The sequence below is a fragment of the Excalfactoria chinensis genome, chromosome 11, assembly GCF_039878825.1.
Source record: "Excalfactoria chinensis isolate bCotChi1 chromosome 11, bCotChi1.hap2, whole genome shotgun sequence".
NCBI classification, from domain to species: Eukaryota; Metazoa; Chordata; class Aves; order Galliformes; family Phasianidae; genus Excalfactoria; species Excalfactoria chinensis.
This window is the reverse complement of record NC_092835.1, coordinates 12,682,174-12,698,724: the sequence shown is the minus strand read 5'-3', so window position 1 is coordinate 12,698,724 and position 16,551 is coordinate 12,682,174. Positions and strand designations below refer to the sequence as shown.

At 37.1% G+C, this 16,551-nt stretch overlaps 1 protein-coding gene across 1 annotated transcript in view; it reads right to left on the bottom strand.

The window, feature by feature from the left end:
- The window catches only part of ADCY7 (adenylate cyclase 7), a 28,200-nt gene that overhangs the window by 5,390 nt on the left and 6,259 nt on the right, over positions 1 to 16,551 (bottom strand). The window contains exons 5-21 of the mRNA XM_072346367.1: positions 16,122 to 16,270; positions 15,718 to 15,829; positions 14,033 to 14,160; positions 13,630 to 13,788; positions 10,465 to 10,597; positions 9,210 to 9,395; positions 8,300 to 8,343; positions 7,827 to 7,907; positions 7,315 to 7,387; positions 6,389 to 6,486; positions 5,601 to 5,685; positions 4,417 to 4,554; positions 3,351 to 3,413; positions 2,756 to 2,794; positions 1,926 to 2,089; positions 1,026 to 1,107; positions 341 to 496 (exon numbers count right to left, since the gene is read on the bottom strand). Coding sequence (XP_072202468.1) covers positions 341 to 496; positions 1,026 to 1,107; positions 1,926 to 2,089; positions 2,756 to 2,794; positions 3,351 to 3,413; positions 4,417 to 4,554; positions 5,601 to 5,685; positions 6,389 to 6,486; positions 7,315 to 7,387; positions 7,827 to 7,907; positions 8,300 to 8,343; positions 9,210 to 9,395; positions 10,465 to 10,597; positions 13,630 to 13,788; positions 14,033 to 14,160; positions 15,718 to 15,829; positions 16,122 to 16,270 — 1,890 coding nt within the window. The remainder of the gene's footprint in view (positions 1 to 340; positions 497 to 1,025; positions 1,108 to 1,925; positions 2,090 to 2,755; positions 2,795 to 3,350; positions 3,414 to 4,416; positions 4,555 to 5,600; positions 5,686 to 6,388; positions 6,487 to 7,314; positions 7,388 to 7,826; positions 7,908 to 8,299; positions 8,344 to 9,209; positions 9,396 to 10,464; positions 10,598 to 13,629; positions 13,789 to 14,032; positions 14,161 to 15,717; positions 15,830 to 16,121; positions 16,271 to 16,551) is intronic.

Genomic DNA, 16,551 nt, shown 5'->3' with positions numbered 1-16,551 from the left:
TAGCACAGAGATACCAGCTGTTGCCGGACTCATTTGGTTAGAAAGAAATCCTGTTTTCTCCAGTAAAATATGGTCTTTAGAAAGCAGTAAATCAGCATTAACTATTTGCCAAACTCAAACTGTGTCCCAAAGCAAAGTAACCAATTCTAAATACAGATTTCAGATGCTGACACTAAAATTTGCATTTTTTGAGCCCTCCTGGATAGCAGATTAGACTTACAAAGGGACACAAGCAAGATGGAAAACAGTGCAGAACCTTGTAGCTTTCCGTGCGCTTGTTAGCCTGATGTTCTGTGCCACAAACATCCAATTTACTGTCATTAGTAGAGACTAAACCTACCTCGTTTCGCTTTTCACCAATGAAATAGGCAGCAACGTGTGCTGGAAGTACATTTTCCAGTAAAAGCCTGTTGACATTCTCCATCGTTTCAAACTGCTCGTGTTCTTTTTTAAACTTATTCTTCCACAGACAATCCAGTCGACAGTAATAGTCAATCTGCAGAAGAACACAATATGATACATTAAATAAACACATATAATATCTTGCAGAAACATACATGAGTCAAATTAATCCAACAGCGTGGAGGCAACATTTCTCTAAGACCTCTTGAACCAGAGCAGTTACAAAGAGGATGCTTCAAAAACTAAGGTCAAAAACATAAGAAGCAGTCACTATGAATAAATGCCATTCAGGTAGCATCAGGTGTATTAAAAAAAGATATTTTATTAATGGAGTGATTGTTTTTATCCATAATTGCTACCTTGATTTAGGGTAATTACATATAAATATAGATGGATCCAAACTGGAGGAAGTTCAAAAAGTTATGACTAATATAAATACTATTGAAAAGAATAAAAATGTTCCTGCCTTCCTACTTTTAATAGTATTTATTTATTTATATTATCTACAGTTAAGTACAAGAATTTATACATATCTACACATACTCACACATACATTTACATTTTATTTAAATTAACTGGCTGCAAGTAAAAGAGAACTAACCTATTGCTTTCTCAATACATACCTGTTTTGCAAGTAATATTAGGGTTATGTAAAACAGAACCAGATATATATTAATCATTGTTCTTGGCTCTTCAATGAAAAGCCTGCAAACAAGAAAGCAATACAAAATCCTCTGTGTTAATCCCATACAATTAAGAGTTGCTTTGGGGGTAGGGAGGACAACAGAAAGCATGCACACACATATCTATCACCAGTGTCATTTTTGCCAGTGGCTGTCTGGTTACAGCATTATCCAATAATGAAGGAAGATTACCATTCAGTTCAGTACATGAACTTTTCCACACAACAACAAACAACACTGAAACTTTGCTAATTGTTGCAAGGAGGTATTTGTCCACACTGTCCTACAGAAAACACAGCCAACAGAACCTTCAGATTCAAAAGCAAAACTTTCTTGTTTGTAGAATGGCAGCTGATAACAAATAAAAACCGGAATTACTAAAACGTCAGCCATTAAAATACTCCGTGGAAATCTGAGAGGCATTCCTATTTTTTAGTGAAATCAGTCCCACGTTACATGATGAATTTTCAACAGTGTCTCAAACTAAATTCTCATAACATGATTAGTCTGGGATTACAAGGCTAAATTAAGAGCTCATTTAGCCTTTTTTTTTAACTGTACAGAGAACACACAGACGATCTCCGCAAAATGAATTTATCCTAATCATCAGCTATGAGAATATGCTGAAAACCTGAGAACCAGACTTGCAAATGAACAGTACAAGTTTTTCACATATTTTTTACCGTTTCTTCAATTAGACAATTTCTGTGTCATTGAGGTTAAGCTTAACAAAAAGCTTTATAATGTCTGACTCACGCAAATCTGATATCTCAATATAGTATACCAAAATCTAACATCTCCTTTAACAGAACACTATTGTTAACAGATTTTCTACCACACCTGGTAACGTTGACAGGGACACTCGTGTTTCTGTGCGGAAGGGTATTAAAGATGATGAGGTATACAGTTACAGCAATGGACAGGAGGAGAACTTTGAGTTCGAAGCTCATTTGAAGAAATACTGAGCAAGCAATGAACCCCAAAATGCAGCAATAGGCATAATACTGGAAAAGAAGAATTTCAATACAGTTGCATTATTCAGGCTTTATGCTGCATAAGGCTTTCAAACATAGCAAACGCTTTAAGTTCACGACCATCTAAATTTAAACAAAAGAAACTATGATCACCAAATACAATCAAACCTTTATTCTTAACTGAACTGTAGTGCAGAATTTCACACTTCTCCTGGCTACTACTTGTTTACTTTGTCAGAGAGAAACGTTCAAACAAAAAGCATCATATGCCAACATGTGCAGCATCAGATTAAAACTACAGAGTGTTGAAAATGTATCTTCTGATAACTATGAATTACTTCTTATGAGTTCAGGAATAACTTAAAGCAGCTTTATAGTTTGAGAAATCGATTCCAAAGCAGGAAGTCCAGAATCCTGGTCCTATTTTTCATAGTGCTCCCTTTGTAACCTTAAGCTGACGCTACATGCTCAGATCTCTCCTTTTAAAATGCAAAAAAATATATATAAAATAATTGCAAAACCATACTTTCTTCATCACAGCAACAGCAACTGAAATGCCTTGATTTCATGCAAAACTTTGCTGCTGCTGGGCACCTAGAAAAGCTGTTCCTTAGAGCAACAAAACCTGACAGTTGTCAAAAATGAGGACAGCATTCAAAGATCTGGGCTTTAAAACAAAATGGATTTACTACTTACAGTTTCCTCAACGAAGTATTCAGTTGTGTTTTCAAATGACTGATTTACAAACATGCAAGAACAGAAAATTACAAAATTAGATGAGTATCATCTGCATTAAATGCGTGTAACTTATGTGTCCTAAGAGCTTCAGTCATAGGGTCTTCACACATGGCTCAAAAACATGTTCTGGGTGACAAAGGAGCACCCTACGGATTTGAATGATCTCTAAACTGAGTGCTATTTAGAAGTTAAAGAACTAAAAACATTCAATCCTTAGAAATGATCCTTTTGTCCAGTTAATGCTGCGTCTAACTGTCCCTGACACAAAAGGCAGGGAACAGCTTCCAAAAGTGTGAGGAACCAAAGCAAGCTGTCTTTGGGTTAATGCTCTGCTACTGGAGACTTCTGAAAATCCCTGGGAGATGCAGAGCCAAGTCACAGTTAATTACAGAAAACACTTTGAGAACTTCCTTGTGGAAGTAATAATCTTTGAGTTCAATGACTTAATTCTATTTTTATAAATACATGAAAATGTATTAAAATACTGCATCCATTTATATTATAAACACCAAGCCTTATTTCTTTTTACCTTAGAAATGAAGGCATAACTCACATTAGCAGTGCCATTCAAGTCACTTGATCCAGTAAAGTTTGCAGCATTGTTCTTTTCAGTAGTCTCAGTTATTAGGAAGAAAAAGAGACAGAAATCAGTTAGCAGGTAGTCATTTATTTTAAGTGCCTTCTCTCCACATGTTATACAGTGAATCCTTACCCGGTTGCCCTTTCAGTGCTACTGCAATCTAAGTGTTAAAATTTCATGATACCCCTTATATGCAGAGAGGTTAAAATTGCCAAGTGTTTACCTTTTGTTTATTTATCTGGGGGTGAAGCTTCACATTACAGCTAAGCTAATCCAGCAGCTAACTGGCACAGTGTCCCACTCACCAGTCTCACAGCTGCTGTTCTCTTTTGGGCTGTCTGGCGGTGTTCACATGACACCACCGTGAGTCAGTTCAAGGACCTGAGCCAGCAGAAACACAGCCCTGCAAAAGCTGCAGAACAGCTTTCAGAATGAACTCCCCATGAAATTAGGAGAATGATAAACTGAGAACGTGGGATAGGAAATATATCACTTATAGTAGTTAGCTACTAGAGAGGTTTAACTGTTAACTTGATGTCACGTAATGCTTATTAAAGCTACAAAAAAACAAACAAATGGTATGGTCTTGAGCATAAGGTAACACCAAAGAGTAGTTTTTCACATGTGTGTACTCCAGGTGGAATACAATACACAACTGAGGTTAAAAGATGAATTCTGTTTGCATCTAGTCTAGCAGTTACTACCTACAATGTGTTCTACACAATACCAACACTTAAACCTACATAAATCAGAAGACAATTTTAGTGATGATAGCCATAATCTATGGCTATTGTAATTATAAATGCCACCTTGAAAACAAGAAAAGGTGATGTAAAATAGATCTCAGAACATTAGTTTTGGTAGGATTTTTATCCTTTGAATTCTTTTATTTCACACGGTGCATTTATCCATGTGCAAGTCAGCTCAGGTGGGAACTGGACATTGGGAGGAGAAAAGCAAGAGCCAAACCCTTCATGACAGGAATAACAGAAAGCTGCTCTTAGTATTGGCACAGAATGAAGACAATGTGATTACTTACCAAGTTAAAAATGGCTATAACCAACAAGGCACCAATAGTGATGACTGCTAAAGGAAGCCGAAGTAAAGGCATTGTTTCCACTTTTTCTGAGACAGTGCAAAGTCGGCGTAGGAAAGGCCACCTTTCTGAGCAGCACTTCTGTTAAAAAACACAAGTTTCAATAACACGGACAACACGGTGGAAGAAATATGTGTCAGTTTAGGAATGCTTTGTGCGGGCAAGAGAGAGAAAAGACTCTTTGTTGAAATCCTAATTTACAACTCTGAATCCAGACATTCAGATTCCATGCCTGCTACCTTGGATTCCACGTTTGTTAAGTGAGAAAATGCCTTCTCATTTCCAAGATACCGGGCCACAGCATTTTTTTAATTTCTGCTATAAAGATCCAAAGTCAGGATCTGAGTGAAAGGGCCTGAGAAATTGTAGTAAAAATATAATAACATCCTGCACTGTATTTTGTATTCAGTTATAATATCTTTCTTGGAACTACATTTGCAGGTGTCTAAACCAAAACCAGGCGGTTCCTTTGCCATCCTAATACCCTCCATTTGTTGGAACAGCAAAAAAACATGTATGATTTTAAGAGACTGCAAACACTGTTCAAGGGTGCTACAGCCAAACATTCCCAGCGTAAAATTCAATCCTGACTGTAATATTAGAACTTTCTTTTCTCCACCAGCTTTTACATATGTAGAAACTACATACGCACACCTATACATGCACATATACACCTCTCTACATAGACGTATACACACATACATATAAAATCCATTCACCAATTGTACGTATGTAAAAGCCATGCATGCTAACTAACAGTATCAAACAAGTTATTCATATGTTTATAATTTTCATGGGGCTTTACAAATTATTATGAAAACTAATTCAAACTTTATTTTGCTTTTAATACAGTTTCCACTATAGAAACCTCAGGATTTACAGCCAAAATTACTGTTAATGACACAGAAATGAATGTAAATAAAGAAAACAGCCTCACTACACAAGTGTTAGCAACTTCCTCCTCCCTCCTAGCCACCTATTTTGGTACTCAAATTATTCTGAATTACATTAACAACTTTCAAACATGACAATCCATTTCAGCTCCTTTGGAAACTAGCAGCTTAACCCATCATCCTGAAAGACAAAATGAACTGCCAAATCACATCCATCCACATTTTTATACTTACCATACATTTCTCAGCAAAGCACACAAACAAAATAAGTGCAATGATGATTGCAACGACGCCAAAGGAAATTCCTAGTTTTGCAGTTCTAAACAGAAGAGAAAGGATTTAAACAAACCAGTGTTAAATGAAAACGTCATTCAAACTGCACTTCAGACTAACATTTCCTAACACTGTTTCTCAAACTTCGAATAGACTTTTTTTCCCTTCTGATGGCACTGGATAACCACCAAATTGCTCAAGTTACTGTTGCTGTGTTGCATAAATAAAACTGAATTATTCTATTCCCTCACCGAGGGCCTGAGCTATTTCCCTTATGCATAAATCACATGGAAATTGAACTCCAGTGGCCATGAAAAAACTACAGAAACATCAAACATCTGCTTTCTTGGAAGTATGAGAAGAAACTGGAAGTTCCTTCCTTGCAACTCTATAGAAAAAAGGTACACCGAGCACCTTTTTACCAGCTAATCCCATTTTTCTATTCCCCATTCAGTCAACATTTTTACAGACAGCTGTTATAAAATAGTAATCCTCAATTCCTTGATCATCTCCTTGTGTAAACTAATGAGGCACGCAGATTATTTATGAAATATCTATCTTTTATTTTCATAGTGATATGTGGGCTCATTTCCCAACAACACAAATGCACCTTTTATTAAGGGTTAAATTACACCTAAGAGTCATAACCCTCAGGAACTACAAAGGACCTCAAAAAGTCCCATGCATGTGAGTTTCACTTTAGCTGCTGGCTAATTTGAATCGTCAGTTATTAAAATACTGGCACTTACTTGGGCATTACAAACACTTGTATCAGAAAAATACAGAAGAACACAAAACTTGCACATGCGAAGTAACTCTTCAGTTTTAGAATCGTAATGGTGCGATACTGAAACAGATGTTAATAAATCAGATTGTTGTAAAGAATATTACCTTTTTAAAAGGCTACAATGTGTTTGTGATTACATATATATAGAAGTTTACACCGCACTACTCAAAACATACACAGAACTAAAAAACAACAAAAGAAAGTCACCTGAACATCTGTTAATATATACCAGCCCAGACCAAAGGATAGTTTTTAACCTAGAGGAAAATCCAGCACTGATTATATAAATTAGAACTTCTCAGATGCATAAGACCAAAATCCTTACCAAAAAATGACATACATAGAAGTAAATCTAGTACATACATGTGTGTATATATATCTACATATACACATATATGCTATATATGTATATACTAATATACATACACACACACACCACATATTGGTTCATTATATATATGTGCACCAGCAACTATGCACAGTGCATCTCAGCACAGCAAATTTAGGAACCTAACCAATAATGGTATTATAGTTGTAATGAAACAACCACAGAAAGTAATTTTATTATGGACTTAGTATCTATATTTTTAAAATTCTCATTACTTTGGAAAGTTCTTCATACAGTAAAACCAGCCCAAGTCCTACTGACTCCCCACAGCAAGAATTTAACCATAGATTAGAAACGCTCTCCAAAACATGGGTATTCAAGGAAGCTTGGTCAACTTAAACAAATCATGCGACTCACTTTCCATTAGGTATCAAAAACCATTCTGGGTTTGCAGTCATCACCAGAATCCAGTTCAAGAATGAAAACAGTTTTAAGTATACTACTGTGCTGCTCTGAAGTAGAAATCAAAGAACAAAAACTATTACTTTGCTCTTACCAACCTCTTTTTCAAGACCAGGTTCTGCAAATATCAGTGAAAATCCACAGAAGTCATCAGATTTGCCACACCATGGGCTGCATGCACAGAGACACACGTGTTACACAATGTACAGAACAGCCCAGGAAGGATGCAAAAGCAACGTAGTTACAGCCCACAGTACACAGGGTGATAGTGCTACGGATTTATACGTGATTGACAGCTCCAAAAAGTCTTTATAATTCATAGGGTGACCCAGAAGCTGTTAAGTTTTTACACTGCTGACAGGCAGATCCAGAACTTCCACTAACAGCAGTTTGCCATTTATGTGCAAAATGTGACCCCAGACCTTTTTTGTGGTTTAAAAATAGCCACATAGAACAGCAAGTATTAGAGATGGCTTACAGCCTCCACACTTTGCCCTTAAGCATTACCAACAGCATCACCTACCAGGAATAGTAGGAAGTACAGTTTTAATATCCAGTTAAAAATTGAGGAAAAAAATAAAAGATGATAGAAAATAAGAGTTTTGCATACTTAGTTGAACTGAGTCCCTCAATGGTTGACATCATTTCATCATAAATATCTTCCTCTATTCTTCCCTTCTGAGATGAATTTCTGTGAACGACATGAAGCCCATGTCACAAACACTATTCAGAAACAAGTAACTGCTTAATCCTCTCTATCCCAACGACACAGTGGAATTATCACACAAATTGTTTATCTTAACTAAAAAGCTTTTTGACAAATACAGGTATTCTAAATCACATTAAAATAACATCTGGCTACTTTCAGAACTGAAGGAAGAGAAGGTTGGGGAGAAAGCCTTTAGAGACTGCCAACCATAACAAACATGAATTTAGATGCCTTCTAAAAGTCCAGAGACCTAGCTGCACATTTTCATTGTGGAAACAGCATACACACACTGATTAATCAGTCAAAAGATTGCATGCTTACAGTAGACAGAACACAGAATGATATATCAAGGGAAAAAAAAGTACCCAACAAACCTGTCAGAAGTCCTCTGGCGCCCAGTGGAACACAGAGGTATTTCCTAAGTCATGGAAGGAATAAAGAATAAGTTACACACTAAACACTGTGAGCAACTATTGAGAATGAACTTCAAGAGGAAGACAAAAACAGTTTTATTTACAAACAGCATTCAAGAAACGCTCTCAAACAGAAAGGCTTCTCAAAACCAACACTTCCCAGCAACATTTTCTGCTTTAAGAAGTGGGTGTTTTCTGTCCTTTCTGTAAAAAATATTAGAAAATAATTTAACAAATCTTTTCTGTTTTTTTTCCATACACTGAAATAATTAAGATGAGCAGAGACAAGTAAACAGGAAACTACCTGCACAAACCTGAATGGAATGATACTTCATTTTAAAAAGTATCACTGCCAGAGAGTAGCACAGCTCTGCTGGGCCTTGGAAACACAGCTGAGAGGTGAGCATCTCCTCCTTTCAGCTTTCAGTAATGGCAGATTGTAGGAAGAATGAATTTTCTTAAATTATTTGCTGACAAAAGCCTATTGTAAATGGAGCATGTGGAGGGACAATTTATTTTCTATATAATTTCAAGTAAATCATGAGTGCATCTAGAAGCTAGGACAAATTCTTTCTTTTCTAAGACCACACATATTGAGTACAACTCTAGGATGGAGAGATGTCAGAAGATAAAGATAGTTTCAGTGTTTTTCTTTGAAGGTTTACTACAAGCATAACATGCTAGAGTTAAGCGCAGTGTGAATATTGTTTTGACTGAAGTAGTTGTTGCACAGATACCTGCTTAGTTCTGTACACATATTTAATAGTAACAGCAGAAATTCAAACACAAAAATATGCCAGATTTCAAGTTTCAAACCACAGACACAAGTAGCTCGTAAGTTTTAAGACGACATAATCACTTTGAACTTCACCTTTCTTTGCCTTCCTTGTGAAGTCGAAGAGTCACTGCTCACACTCTCTCTATGGTTTAGGTGGGCAAAGGGCCTGGCTGCTCCCCAGGACTCTAAGTAACGTGTCATCCGAACAGATGCCCGCATTTTCAGGCCATCATTCACTCTTGTTTTAGGAAGATGATTATTTGATAAGCACTGTTTGGACTGACAGAAAAACACAGTAACTTAGAAAACAGGAAATCATACAAATTACAAACAAACAAAGCGCAGTATAGTTGAGTAATTGTAAACTAAATAACTGAGCCACTTAGTAGGACTTGACACTCATCAGCAAAGTCAGCCAACCTCCATTCCTTTGTCTTGTTTCATTAATTTCAGTTGTAGCAAATCATGACATAATGAATTCGTTTGAGCTGCCTTTACTAGCCTTCACGCGTAAAACAACTTTCAAGCTCCCTGATTAGAGAGTGATGATACTAGAGATCCTGGGACCATAGATACAGTTTCCATGCAATCAGCGCAACAGCAGGAACATAAGATTCCCAATTTCTGAGCCAAAGCATATCAAAAGAATAGTCAGGAGAAAGATCCCCATCGATGACAGAGTCACTCTTAGATTATATCCCTATACAACAGATAAACAGACTTCTGTGGGTCTAAAAGGAAGCTTAAACTACAGAATAAACTGATGCATCATTGACTGGCTATTTGCTAACATTTCATAGGTATCTTCAGTTGAGCAGGGACCACTTCAATAGTTTGTTTCAGTGTTGTGTAAATAAAACATACAAGGAAGATAAGATTGAGTTCTTGATAATTAAAAGTGGCCCTCCTTTTGAAATGTCTTACTTGTCAGCCACAAGCCAATCCAAACTAGTAATGCTTGAGGCATTACTCATCCCTAAATGGGTGACAGTTACTTACTTCATACCTTGAAAGGAAGGTGAATCTTACATATGCAACAGCGTGGAGAAAGTTGCTGGAATCTACTTCACAGAACATTCTATCTGGAAGTGGCTACACTGCATGGGTGCACTTTCATGACTTCATCCCACCTTTTGAATTGAATTTTTAAGTCACATGCTTCAAGCAAATACATGGTCGAATACAAATGCTGTGACTACATGAATCACATTTGAGGTTTCATACACAGAACAGTAGGATATGCTTTCAGATCTAAAGTCCCAAATCTAAGTTACTCAGATGACTCACACAGACAGCTCTGTAATTAAAATGAATGTATTTAAATATGTGTTTAAAAACACACACGTACCCTTGGATCAACCACCAAGTAGGTTTTGATATTCATGGATTCAAGGTAAGGATCTCTAAGGTGTCCATTTCCTTCTTCTACTTCATAAGCCTTGCCCAAGTGATTTAGGGTTGCTTCAGTGATGTGTACACGACTGAGAATAGAAGAAAAAGACAAACAAGCATTTACAGAAAGGTCATAGTAAGCATTTCATTTACATTTCAATGGCTACTGCTACATTTCTGCTTTTCAGCTTTGGCAGCCAACTCCAAAATCCTGGCAGCACTTAAAACTGCATTTGCAATCCATCACCACAGTCCTTTGTTGTACATCTTCCATACAAAGTATCCCAAAAAACACTTCCCAGAATGAGATAATATCAGTGCAAGATTAAAATGAAGTAAGCACAATACAAGAAAGATGGAGATACAAGAAGAAATATCATCACAGAAGATCTGATGACTGAGAAGACAGACATACAGGCAGGTTGTTGCAGACTGTAAGAGCTGCAAGGAAAGCTGACATAAAGCGCACAAGGGAGGACTGTCTTAGGCTGGCAATGCATGAGGAGTGACAAAGAAAAGGGGAAAAGAAAATGGAAAAGGTTTTTGTCAACAAGGAGGCCAAGTCCTGAAGTCTGTCTCTCCTGACAGAAACAAGTACAGTATAACAGCAACAGCTGGCACTTTTTGTATCCACTCATGCTTTCCCCCTGGATGTGACTTAGTTCAACATCCTGAATCATGTACTTCCACAGAAATGATGAGTTACACTTTTCCACACAGAATTTATTAATGAGAGGCCTCAATACGTTCGTGAAAATATGAACGCATAATTTTGCTGTATTTTTTCTAGTCATCCATCATCCCACAACTTTTCTCATTTTTCCTTGGCATAGAGGGGTTCAAACCAGTGCACCATCATTCCTACAACCCATCAGCACAGAGCTGGTAACAGCTCATGTCCAGAATGCATTTGTCTAACTGAAGAAAAGAGGGGGTGATCCAGCTCAACTCTCTTAACCTGAATAGGATATGAGAAGATAAAGCAGCCAAGACCTGGAGACCACAGGCTGTGGTTTCCCAGAGAGAAGCAAAACCTTCCACAATTCTTTTGGAACTAGAAGGTAAGAGGTTTTTGTTTACTGGCAATTTTCTAAAAAGACTATGGTGTTTTGTTATTTGTTTTTTTCCAATGTATTAAGCAGCTCTGAAATACAGGCAAGTATTTGTATCTGAAATCTTACAGCCAGCTTCTAATCGCCATTTCTCCCCCCACACAGGAACTGAAGCATACTGAGTGATGTCTGTATTAGCTCAGCATTAAAACACACACTTACTGCAGTAACTTTTCTGTCTTTTTCTATTTACCTCATCTGTTCAGTATCCATTTTTGTTATGGATCCTCTCCCCTCTTCCCTAATCACACACTATTATAGTACTCATCAGATCTTACTTTAAACTTCCTTCTACTTAACTTATTGTGCTGACAACTTCCAACAGTTCCTAATGCTTTAGTGGATTCCAGGATTGGCATATAACAAAAGCTGCTAAAGCTGCTTCTCCAGGCAAGCTTTGACATGCACTAAGGCACCTATATCAGTGCACAATACCTGAAACGCTGCACTCTCACTCCCCTATGCTAATATGCCTGAGCATCTATTTCAGTGTTTCAGGCATATCTATGTTAGAGAAATGATCATAAATGTGGTTTTAATATTGGTGCTGTGCTTGCTCTGTTTTACCAATAAATTATTACGTTATTACAAATGTAATTAAATTTTAGACTGTGAAAGAAGAACAAGGATACTCAGTCAATGGGAATAAATTATTCATAAAAGGAGCAGTTTCTCTGCATTTTTCCATAAATCATTAGGATTTCTTCATTCACAAGGCCCAATACATTTATACTTCCTATTTTAAATAAAAACCTCAAACTGCTCCCTATGACAAAACTTCTGCTGACTTCCCAAGGAGAAGAACAAGGTAAGAGTGGAAACTATGGAGAACCCCAGACAGATGATTTTCTACAGTAGATGCTACATAACAAGTAAAAACCCCTCCTCCCTTGGAGGCTCAGTCTTCCAAGAACAGGTTTCCTGTGGCCAGTTTTAACACATGGAAAGTGAGTGCTACAGCAAGTTTTACGTGCTATGTTTTGGAATCAACAAGCAAACTTAAAATAATTTTTAATTCTATCAGAGAATCAAGCATTTGCATAACAAATGTATTGGAATAATCAGTTTTTAAGATTCAACAATAGTCCTAAATGTGATATTTGTATGATATTCATGTCATATTCAGATTCATGTTGTTTTCTTTGCCAAGAAAAGGAACTTCACAACTCCATATTCTTGTTTAACCACGCAAAATTGCTCTGAAACACTCAACCTAAATGATATTGCAACCGTTAACTAAGTTTCAATTAGTTTGCTTTCTGTTACTGAAGAAAGAAAAGAACGTGATATTCATACCCTACTACTTTGCAGAACTTACCTAAAACACAAATAAGAAGACACTCTACAATGACAGTGACACTAAGCAGAAAAAAAAGAGTAAGCCCAATGCCCTGCACTGCTGAGTGACACAAATTTGACTACTCATTCTCCTTCCCGTTCTGCCCATGCCAAATACAGCTTTGAGAGAACACACAACAGCCAACAGCTCTAAATTCTTCTTCCCTGGATGTACCTCAGCAGGATTTATTTTCATTTCTGAGAGTTCAGTGCTATGAAGTGTTTGAATATAGAGCTAGTATAAATCAGGTGACCAAGGAACCAACTGATATATCAACAGAAACACTAACTGCTGCAAATATGCAGCTTTTCTTTGTCAACCTAAGTTCTGTATCTATTCTTCACTGAAGCTTAAAAATATAGTATTACCCTCGTACACAACACAGGTCGATTCAACAAAATAATACAGTGCTAAAGCCACACAGCTTTCTCAAATGAAGGAGAGGTCAAGGAGTAGTCACTTTCCTGATAACACAATTTTATAGCTCATTAAAAAATAACAGCCAGAAAATATTAGCTTTTTACAGCTCAGGCAAGTACACATTTGTCCCATTTTATTCACATAATTATAGCGATTTGTGTCACAGAACAGTTACAAATTCCAGTCTCACAAGCCATGACTATGAGAAAGGTGATGACAGTGAGCCAGCAGTGAGAGTGGAGGGCCTCACCCAGGTACGCCTGCAGACTCCATACGGTTTGCTAAGGAAACATCGTGAGACCAGACATCGTACTGCCACTTGCGGAGGCCGATCACACCACACAGCACGTTCCCAGAATGAATGCCAACTCTCATGTTGATATCCACACCTGTGGCTTCTCTCACCTGCCTGTGGAGGAGAGTAGTTAGAGTATAATTTAGACTTCTGACTTCCTCTCTTCCTTCTGGAGACCCATTGAGGTTTAGTCTTATTATATGCTCAGTGCAAAGAGAAGAGAGAAACTTATGATCTAATGCATAACTATCAAACTAGAGGGAGTAAATAATTTTTTACAATGACAGCACTAACAATGACTTCATTCAATATCTTTATAGCCTTCGCACAATTAAAAAGTCTTTTGTGCTTTGCTTACTTTATTGCTTCACACATGTCCAGTCCCATTTTAACACAGTTCCTGGCATGAACTGGCAAGGACACGGGTAGGCCTGAGACACAGTAGTAACAATCTCCCAGGATTTTTATTCTCATGCATTCATTCTCCTGAAAAATAATGATGAACATATTTAATAGGAAAAAGGAAAAAAACAAAAACAACCAAAAAAACAACCAAAAAAACTGCAAGGAGATGAATGACACCAGAACTAGGACTTGTATTACATCATTTTGAGAAAGTAAGGTTATATTCAGTCCTGTTTGAAGCAAAACCCGCTTCTCATTTTCTGCATTCAAATGGCTGGAGCGTAATAGAAATTACTTCAAGTGTTCCTGAAATACAATCTTAATAATTTCTGGCTTTATTCTTGGAACTGTTTGCAACTGAAAAATGTTCAAAGAATTTACCATTTGGAGGATGGAATCTACTCAACTATCCTTTAAGATTCATCTTTATTATTCAGGTGTTAATAAATTAATCACTTTGTTCACCTTTTCCTCAGCTTTTCAGGGCAGTGTCATAAAACCTTCACAGAATCTTGGGAGAAGTTAGGAATTAGGGTTCCTAACCTGGTATATTTACGTGCAGAAAATTTATTTTATCTTTAAAGGAAGAGGAAGTTGGCACACAGTGGAGTTTGCTGTCACTCATCATCAAAGCAGCAGTACAGTTTGGCAGCAGAAATCAACTTCTGAACTCCGCAACAGAAGATACTACTGCCTGTTACTGGCTGAAGAGAAGAAAGAAGACTTCCTCATATTGTCTTTTGCTACCATACTAGTGACAAATTTTAGCTACAAAGTTTACAAGCAGGCCTGGGCTAATTCTGCCTGAGAAGGCTGTATAAGGTTTGATTGATAAGGGGAGATGCTTAATCATCCGCCACTCCAGCTGCAAAACCATCCCTGCTGGGGAGCAGCCTAGCAATTCTTCTTCCAACTAAAAAATACTATTATTCACAACCAATCAGTGACAAGTGATCAAACTAAGCCGTTCTCACTTGTCAATCCAGGCCTTAAAAGGACATCCACTATTCTCCAACATCTAAAGCCATCAGTAGGTTCAGAGTAAGCCAGCTTACACAGCCCTGAGCTTCTTAGTTTCAAAGATCAGTGGGTAACCTTATGTTAGAGCTGGTAGACTTCAGTATCAAGCCCAGTTTCCAGGTTAGCCATGGGCTTTTATTATGTAGTTTGGAGCCTACAACATCCTTACATAATGAAAAAGATGACAGAACACACTGCAGTACAAAAATAGCAAAAAAACCCACAACCAAACAAGCTCAAACAAGAATCACTTCTTATAGCCCAACAAAAGAGCTGGAAGACCTTGACTCGCTAAATACAAGAGTTTTTTAGACAGGGCAATTTATGGAAAGTAGTGAGAAATTCAGATGTATCACTTAAAATCACAAATCTTTTATATTCTTGTACCCAAGGAACATCTGTAAACAGTGACCAAATATCCTTAACCTCAGCTCTTACTGTAGCACAAAAAGCTGGTGGCAGCTGGGATGGCATAACTTACTTTTGTGCACTCTAAATCCCTGCTTTGATACAATACACTAATCATGGCCCTCTTATTTTCCAGTACTTGGAAGTTTTAACAACAACTGAACTTTAACTAAATTAAATCCCTATAACACAACAAAGTGCAACACGTACCTTTGCAATCTGATCAAACTTTCCAAAAAGTTCATTCAGCATCACTACGAGTTCCTTAGGAGAGCAGTCACTGGCAAGGCGAGTAAATCCTACAATGTCTGCATAGAGAATGCTAGATAAGAACAAAAGGAAAACAAAAAAACAGATAGTTGAAACATGAAGATGTGTCTATTCCACAGTCAGTTGAACATTAAAATGCACTTAATAGAGGGCACCTCAGCCTTAGGAAAACAACTCCAGAAATCTCAACTCATTACAGGTTCAGGAGACATTATCTTTCGACAACATGAAAGGAGCTCACTTCAGCCTGAAAGCCTCTCACTGACTTTCGGAATCACTGGACAATATGCACTAAGAAATCAGCAGTTTATATAAACTCAAATACCTCTAGAGTTTCAACTTACCTAACATTTTCATGTCTTTTAACGTATAGAATGTGGAAGTTGTTGTCATGCATTTGCCTGTTATCATTAGTTTCCTTTAGTCGCTCTATGATTGCCAGCTTCATTTCCATAGATATATGAGCTGGCAGTATGGATAAAAGCAAATTTTCCTAAAAGGTGGGAAAAAAAAAAAATTACAGTGTAAAACTCTTCATATATTAATTTGGAAACTGCAGGATGTAGTGACAACAGAAAGGAATTCAAGAGATAAAAACTCTTTATTCAACCAGCCTTCGAGTAACAAATGTCACATTTTCCAGAAAAGACTGTTCCATTTCAGTTCTCAAAAACTCTGATGTTAGAACTAATAAGGGTGTTGCATTCTATTTTCTTTCTATTTTCTATAAGGGTGTTGCATTCTATTTTCTTGCTTGTAACAAAGATGCCACAT